This window comes from Abrus precatorius, unplaced genomic scaffold, assembly GCF_003935025.1.
Source record: "Abrus precatorius isolate BTA unplaced genomic scaffold, Abrus_2018 Scaffold2, whole genome shotgun sequence".
NCBI classification, from domain to species: domain Eukaryota; kingdom Viridiplantae; phylum Streptophyta; class Magnoliopsida; order Fabales; family Fabaceae; genus Abrus; species Abrus precatorius.
In genome coordinates this window covers 28,909,614-28,918,943 of record NW_020874362.1, presented here as the reverse complement: position 1 = coordinate 28,918,943, position 9,330 = coordinate 28,909,614, and the positions used below count along the sequence as shown (strand labels likewise).

General features: G+C 26.3%; 1 protein-coding gene across 1 annotated transcript; it reads left to right on the top strand.

Annotated features, from left to right (window-relative positions):
• Positions 1–6,969: 6,969 nt before the first annotated feature.
• LOC113858596 (3-ketoacyl-CoA synthase 12-like) lies at positions 6,970–8,841 on the top strand. The gene has a single exon (XM_027491298.1). It carries the CDS (start codon positions 7,022–7,024, stop codon positions 8,432–8,434), a length of 1,413 nt encoding a protein of 470 aa, XP_027347099.1. The 5' UTR covers positions 6,970–7,021; the 3' UTR covers positions 8,435–8,841.
• Positions 8,842–9,330: the final 489 nt, after the last annotated feature.

The following is a 9,330-nucleotide window of genomic DNA, read 5'->3' as shown; positions in this document are numbered from 1 at the left end:
CCTATCTTTATTTGGTTTGTTCCTCAAATAAAATTACGTATGGAAAATATATGTTCCCAAGAAGGTAAGGAACTTAATGTCGTGAATTACAGAAATTATCCAACCAAATTTTAGTTTGTTTAATTTTAATTATATCTTGTTATTATTTAAAAATTTAATTATTTTTTAGCTTATTCAAATATAATAATTTATTATTAAATAAATTTATTATATAAATATATGTCTAAATATTATTAGTTAAAAATTTTCATAGTCTAAAATTGTGGAACGGCTAAAGTTTAACGCTGATGTAACCTGTTTTGGTGACAGAATTTCGAGCTTTGACACTAATTTTGGAAACCATGACAACCAAATTATCAAATTGTATTATTTTTTTTTCTCTCACGAGCAAGTAGAAGTAGAAGGAATAGATTGTTTTGACTTTTAGGTGGACACTGTAAATAGGTGTTTACTGATATCAACATCAAGCTTTTAAAAGTTAGGAAAACATTAACTAGAGTAGAACTTATTTGAGTCTTTTCGTCATAGGAATCAAAAGTCTAGGCTGCGTGTTTATATGGACAACCAGTTTTTGGTTCTAATGATGGTGGACAAATTGTCACGAGCATGATGACGGCTTTTTAGACGTACCAGAACAAGGATAGTAATCCAAAGTTATGATATCTGTTACTTAGGCAACCCCATTGAAGCTAATGTGACTTTGAATACCAGGAGTTTTTTTTTTTTTTAATTAATTTTAAATTTTTATTTTTAATTCTTGAACAATAAGTAATTTTTAGCATTTATCATATTATAAAATGAAAATTAATTTTAATAACTTAGACTTGTCTTTTTGATGAATGAGCATATGAAATAAATTTTAGGTAAAGTATAAATATTTTTCAGAATATAACACAATATAAGAGAAAATAATCTTCATTCCTTTTGATAATAACTTAGACTTATTTGAGTGATTATAAGTTTTAAATTTTTATTTTTAATATAAATTTAAAAATAAAATATGTTCAACTAAAAATAAGCTAAATTGATTCTATTGTTTAAAATTCTTAAAACTTAAAACTGCCAATCATATTGAACAAACCTTAATTTTAGAAATTATATCATTATTAATTGGAAAATTTATGATTTAATTAAATTTTAAATAAATAAATTGTTATATTTTTTCTCACAAACTTTATATTTATTAACTTTATATGAGTCTTTTACATTAGGTATAAAATAAATAATAATAATATCATCAATCGTATGTATTGTTGACAAGTTTCAAACAAGAAAATCAATTATAATTTAAATTTTTATGATTAGTTTTAAGCATAGAAATTCAATTATAAATAATTTTTTAACGTGCTATTCTGGATAAAATCAAATCATTTCCAATTTTGTTCTATATATATATATATGGTTAAAAATGATTTATCAATTTCACTTATTACAAACACAACCAAATGAAACTTCGCCCACTATATCTTCTTTCCTTCTTTATATATTTAATTTTCCAACTTAATAGAAATCATGTTTAATTGGTTACATTTGAATTGAATTATAAAAAGAAATTCAAACTGATACAGTTGGTTAGTTTGATTCATTAACTTCATCGAGTTTATCATTTCAATGAATATCCTTAACAATCCCTATCTAAGGTTGTCGTGTTATATAACTAATTTTAGACTATATCTATATTTAAACTTGAACTAGCTAGATATCACATCCAATTACTTAATTTTCTAGTAAGTATCAACACAACATCGACTAGCATTTAATAAGATTAGGATGACTGGGGAGAATTTTCTAAATGGCAGCGTCTGGATAAGGGTATATTATGCAATAATTTGGATAAATTCCTTTAAAGTCTTTATAAAAAATAAAAATCAAATAAATAAATATTTTTTATAAGTTAAAAATAACTAATACTTATTATTTTTTGGAAAAAAATTGTTTAACATTTTTAAAATTTAAAGAATTAAGTTATTTCTAAATCATGAGAAAAAAAATCAATTTTTATACTATTTTTTACACAAGTTTTAGTAGTACAAAATTTACAGCTCAGATTTATGCATGTAATTACACATTGTAATTATATTTTGCAATTTAAAATACTTTTATTCAATTTTGAAACAAACAGACACCTATTAGCTTATTGCGTTTGATTGGATTCCAAGACAAGTTGGAGAGAGAGAGAGAGAACTAAATTGTGAGGTAAACAAGGATCGTGATCTTCTGCAAACTACAGTAAATTTTAAGTGCATATATCTTATCAGTTCAAATTAATTAGTTTTTTTTTTCAAATAAGAGGTGAAAAGAGTGTTTAAAAATTTAAAACCGTTAAATGCATAACTGTACATGCAATTCAAAGCTAAAGAGCTGGTGCTTCCATTTCCCGTAAACTGAACCCACAATAATTATAAGATAATTAATTAAAAAAAATTGTGTAAGTAATTAAGAAGGGTCACTTGTACTTCATAGTACGTTTAAATTTTAAAGGGTTAAGATTTGGATCTTCAGTTTAGTTTTTAAGTTATACATACTGTTTGATTGGTTTTTATGGAGCTGTACTGTTAGAATGTGTTTTGGTAATAGTTAACTGGAGTAGTGATATTCCATCCTATTCGTGTTTTCGAAGGCAATTTTAGCTCCACTAGCAGTGGAATATATCAGATGGAATTTCTTTCGTGAGTCCACTTTTTTTCACCTTTTAAAAAACAGTGTAATTATAACTGTTAATTTAAAAACTAATATTTAAAATTTTATTTTATATGTATGATATACATGAAAGATGAAAATAGGTCATATCATTTCACAAAACCTAATCTTAGTCTAATCTGACTTAACTTATTTAAATGATGTGTTTAATTTAAATTTTTTTATAATTTAATTAATTAAATAGGTTAGATTTGAGTTTAAAAAAATTTATTAAACTTATCGAAATGACTTATTATATATATATATATATATATTTACATAAATTAAAAATAATTTATTTTCTCAAAATTTAAATAAATTAAGTAAAAAATTTTAAAACATAATAAAACATAATTACACATAACTTAAAAGAAAAATTTTATTTATTTTCTTATACAAATTGTTTTTCCTATAAAAACTTCTCTCAAACTTTATCTAAACTATACCTGTATCATTAATTAAGATATATAGAATATTTGAACATTTTATACTTAAAATTCAACATTTGAATATGGTTGCAAAATTGAAATTTTATAAATATTTTAAAATAAAAACTAAATAAATTATAATATCAAATTAAACCTAACTCAACATTAAATTAAAGTTAATTTTAAAAACAAGGATTGCCATAAAAAATAATGCCGCGATGGGACATCTGTCCTAACATGAAAACAGACATATTAATTACTCGTGTGTATATTTTAAAAATAAAATTAAATATAAATAAAAATGCTAATATATTTTAATGTGATAAAATATTTTTTATTTCCTTAAATAATTACAAAGATAACATGCTGTTTTTTTAAAAACATTTGTATAAACTAAATATGATAAAAATAATACAATTCTATTATTCTCATTTTGCATATAAATAACTAAAAATTAAAATTAATGAGAGAAGTGATGATTTTGTAATTATCGACAAAAATAAAAATAAAATATTAATAAATATATTTTTATACCATATGTTCAAGTTTAATAAATTCATTATAAATAATAAAATTTTTCTTTATATATTTAACACAACCTCATATATTTTTATTTTTTGAGTTAAATAGAACTACTTAAAATTTATAAATTGAGAAATTAAAAATATTTTTGTTAAAAATTTATTAGAATTATTTATTTAAATTCATAATAATATATTAAATAAATTAAATTTTAAAATAAATAAAATTTTAAATTATAAAACTTAGACATATTTTCTACAGAGATAGTCTTATTTATTGAAGTTTTTTGCGTTACTATTGTTTAATATGTGTATAACATTAATTTATATTTGTGTTATTGTAATTATATATTTTAATAAAATAAAAATATATAATTTTATTATATATATTTAAAGTATTGAATTATTATTTTTATAATTTATTTAGATAAAAACCTTATAATATTTATAAAAATATACCTATTTAAATTTTTTAATAATCTCAAATATAAAGAGTAATATATTAAAAAAAAACTAATAGAATAAAGTAGACTTTTAAATAGAACTATTTAAAATATTATAAGTTGAGAAATTAAAAACATTTTTGTTAAAAATATTATAATATACTCATCTTAATTTTTAATATATTGAAACATAATTTTAATAAAAAATTATTATTTATTATTTTTTTATTTATAGTTCTAATGCACTAGCTAGCGATGTTCAAATCAAAAATATCTTCAGTGTCTTGGTTACATTCACAGAAGATGAGAAATTAAAGATATTAATTATCTTGTAACAATAATTGGTTAGGGGTTTGGTGTCCTTGACATACAAGGCTTTTTGTGCATGTGGAAATGTTAATTTAAGAAGGAGACAAAAAGCTTTGACAAGATTCATATACTTATGTAGGGTTGATAATTGAAGTTGTCGACTTACGAGTTATTCAGATTTTAAGATTTAATTAATTTCACATATATAAAATTTATATATACACGTGTTTGATTTTGATGCATGATTTTTCGAATTCGATTACTCGTTAAGTTAGACGGAGCTAAGTTCGACTCCTCAACACATGAGTTATTAATGTTATTTTCAAGTAAAATTAGCAATTTTAATTATTATTGTGTACTTATGTAAGTATGATTAATCATTCCTTTCTCACACCCACATAAGTAATTGTATAGTTAATTATTACCACCTCTTATTCTTATAAACGTTACTTGTAACATTGGACTGATCAATTTCAAAGTTTTGATCATTTCGTTCCTCATGGCAAGAGAAGAGGTGAGAATTTAAGATGTATTTGCAACTTTAATTAATCATAATCCCAAAATATTCATGCAAAACTAATTATACGACCCAACGTTTAACTTACAAAAAATTATTTTGTTAGCTGATTAATATTTAAATTTATAAAATTATATTTATTTTAGTTAGGTATGTTTTTATTTTTTATTTTTTTTTTTTGAGTAAGTATTAATTTTTTCTATATGGATATGAATTTTGAGTTCTCTTTGAACTCTTTATAATAATATATTTTATTTATAAAAAAAAAATTTTGTCAAAAAAATATACTTATATTAATTGACATTATTTTTTCTAATAATGTAAGCGGTTTATTTGTACATCAATTTAGTGTCCACTTGTTTGTCCTAAAATATCTTTTTAAATTAATTAAAGAACATATTTTAAAAAATTGTACAAACACATTCTTAATATATTTTAAAAACTGATTTTATCAAGTGATACGGAAATTAAAAGTTTGAGTTAAAATAATTACGAATTAATTTGGATAAACTTTCAAAGAATTTTTATAAAAAAATAATTAATCTAAAAATAATAAAACTTCACTTATAAATTAGTTTTTTTTTTATTTTAGGTAAGTTAAATATTTTTTTAAAAATAAAGAAATAATTTTTTTAACAAATTTTTTCTAGTTTACTCAAAATCAGCTTACGGCATATTATTATTATTATAAGACAGACGTAGACATTAAGAAACGACCTACAATTTCAGGCAAGTGTGAATTTTAGTTTGCAGAAAAGTTGAATATGATTGCCGATCCAAATTTTAATTTTAATAAGAATAGTTCACGAAGTGAGTCTTATATTATATATTTTAACAAAAAAAATTTATCTAAGATAATGGTCTTCCCTCAATAAGCCTTATCTACCGCCATAGATATTTCTTAAATGTGCATAACTACATTGGGTAAGCTACTTATTGTGGACTATAATGACTCTTCTCTTTATTTGAGACGGATACAACTTTTGCGGTTTCTTTATTCAAACATAAGCCAGCATATAAGACACTTTTTCTTTTTCTTCTCCCAATATATTTCCAGTAACTTATTAAGACTAGTTCTTAAAATGCTGCCCATGACAATTAACCAAGTCCTTTCCACAATCACAATTATACCATTTAAATAAACTTTGTTTAAGACCATGATTTATTTTATTATAACTAATTAATGTTGAATAATATAATAGAGTTAATTAGATAACGATCATAATTGTCCATTTTAAAAATAATTTAATAGCTTAAAATTAAATCCTGTAATATAGATTGAATTAAAATTTACACAATAACGTTGACATTGGAAAAAGTATGTACGTATGAATATTAAATGAGGCGCTTGCTTTGCAGATCAAAGGACACGTTTAATTAACGTCCGTAGTAAATAGTAGCCCTACTTAATTATCCGTCGATTACAAGTTATTCGAGTAAGTTAGTTAATTTTCTTAATTATACTCTTATTATTATATTAATTTTAAAAAACTTATCTAATCGACTTAAATTAAAACAATCACATTATTTACATTTAAATACTTATTTTGATAATTAAAAAAAAAAACAAATTGACACAATTTACCGCTAGTCAACCAATATCAAATTAAGTCAAAACACATTGGAGTATTAATTTTTCTACATAAGCTACTTAATGTGACTGAACTCACTTTACGACTACTTAATCATTATTAATTATGAACTAAATTATCTGTTCCTGGTTCCTATTTTAGAGACGAGGACGCGGGACTCAAACAAGTTTTGCTTAAAAGTCTCTCGTGCGTAACAAAGACATTGCAAACATAAACGTATTTAAATTTAAAAATGCAAAACATTAGAGTTTGATTTAATAATTTAAGAAAATGATAAGATGGTTTAGAATATTTGTTCATAAAGAAAAAACTTAATAGTTTGTTGGGGGTTGAGATATTGACATCAAGATTACGTCTCAATTCACAATCACATGCGCAACTCATTTCATTCACGCTGAAGCTAAAGCACACCACTCTCTTCTTATAAAACACAGTGCTTCAAATTTTAATCCTGCAAAATTCTCTGCCCCTCCTCTGTCGTTTACACATTTCTCTTCTGATCCCTTTCTCTCACACAAGCAAACACACTCTAATGGAGTTTCTCTATTTACTCTACGCACTTCCAACATTGTACACGTGTTTCCTGATCTGGAGGTGGTTGGAGGAGAAAAGGGACAAAGAGTGTTACATATTGGATTACCAATGCTACAAGCCTTCAGATGATAGAATGCTTGGAACAGAGTTTTGTGGGAAAATAATCAGAAGGACAGAGAACTTGGGTCCGAACGAGTACAGGTTTCTCCTTAAAGCCATAGTGAGTTCCGGCATTGGGGAGCAAACTTACGCGCCAAGAAACGTGTTCGACGGACGCGAGGCGAGTCCAACGGTGTTGGATGGAATCTCGGAGATGGAAGAGTTTTTCAACGACAGCATTGAGAAGGTTCTTTCCAGGTCAGGAATTTCTCCTTCTGAGATCGATGTGCTTGTGGTTAACATCTCTATGCTCGCTGCTGTTCCTTCATTGTCCTCACGAATCATTAACCGTTACAAAATGAGGCATGACATTAAGGTTTACAATCTCACTGGGATGGGTTGTAGTGCTAGTCTTATATCATTGGACATTGTTAAGAACATTTTTAAGTCCCAAAGGAACAAGTTGGCTCTTTTAGTGACTTCTGAATCTTTAAGTCCTAATTGGTATTCTGGGAATGATAGATCAATGATTCTTGCCAACTGTTTGTTCCGTTCTGGTGGGTGTGCTATTCTTTTGACCAACAAAAGGGCCTTGAAGCACAGGGCCATGTTGAAGTTGAAGTGTTTGGTGAGGACCCATCATGGGGCAAGAGAAGAGGCTTATGGTTGTTGTATTCAGAAGGAGGATGATCAAGGTAGGCTTGGGTTTCACCTTGGAAAGTCTCTTCCAAAGGCAGCTACAAGGGCTTTTGTTGATAACTTGAGGGTTATAGCACCCAAGATTTTGCCAATGAGGGAGTTGTTAAGGTTTTTGGTGGTGTCACTTATTAAAAAAATGAACAAAAGTAGTTCTCCTAAGTCTGTGGGTGTAGTGGGTGCAACCAAGTCACCGTTGAATTTCAAAACTGGGGTTGACCATTTTTGCTTGCACACTGGAGGAAAGGCTGTGATAGATGGGATTGGAATGAGCTTGGATCTTAGTGAGTATGATCTTGAGCCAGCGAGGATGACACTGCACCGTTTTGGGAACACGTCAGCAAGTAGCCTTTGGTATGTGTTAGGGTACATGGAGGCAAAGAAGAGGCTCAAGAAAGGTAACAGAGTATTCATGATAAGCTTTGGTGCTGGCTTTAAATGTAACAGCTGTTTGTGGGAGGTAATGAAGGACCTGGGGGATGATGCCAATGTGTGGGACTGCATTGATAACTACCCTCCAGAGACATTGGCCAACCCTTTCCTGGAGACCTATGGTTGGATCAACGAAGTTGAGGATCCATATACCTATGAAAACATTCCAGATTTTCTCAAGTGATCAAGGTTATTGTTATTGTTCTATTTGCCTCCCTATGCTCATGAAAGAACAAAAAAGGAAGAAACCCTCTCATTCTTTAGATCTCTTTACAGGTGCATCAATGTAATTGTGCATTAAATTTTTCTGTAAACTATACACTTATTATTGTTGAACCCGGGGCCCTCTAGCTAGGGTTCATTACCCAATAAGGTGTGCTGCTTCTAACATCTCTGAGGCTTGTCACACTGTTAAAAGGGTATTATGGTTTCCTACTTTTGGTTTGCATTATTTGTTTATGTGTTATAATAACATGTTTCTTTTTGACAAAAGAAAACGACAAAAAAATTGTAATAGTTTTTATTAGATTTTGTTTAGCAGATTAGAAGGCTTTTACTAGCTTAATGCTCCTTTCTTGAATACAACTTTTCCTTTTGCCAAATAATAGTCAATTGTTAATTAATTTCCATGTGCATGCCCTTCGCTTCTGGTTTTTTGACACTGAATTTTAATTTGTTGACAAGGAAAGCCTGTGTTCTCTTCTCCTGCCACTGCATGTTGGTCTTTTTCTTTTGAATAAGAGTAAGTAATGCTACACAGTCAAAAATATTTAACAAATTTAAATTGAAATTTGAGTAAATGAATCCTTTACCTAAAATTTAATAAAAAAAATATAACCTTGGCCTTTACAACTATGTTTAATTTCTATGTAATGTTAGTGTAATTTTTTTTATAATATCAAAAACTTTAAATAAATCTTAAATATATTTTTATATTAATTATTACAAATATTAATTATCTTTACTAATATAATAATTTATGATTGGACACTAGTGTAAAAAAAATTTACATTGTTAGTATATTTAAATTAATTCTTTATTTTAAAAAAATTATACGTTTATAATTATAATGTAATAAAT

What these genes read in the sequence shown, in the direction of transcription:
- LOC113858596 (XM_027491298.1), top strand. Translation starts at nt 7,022, where the DNA reads ATGGAGTTTCTCTATTTACTCTACGCACTTCCAACATTGTACACGTGT.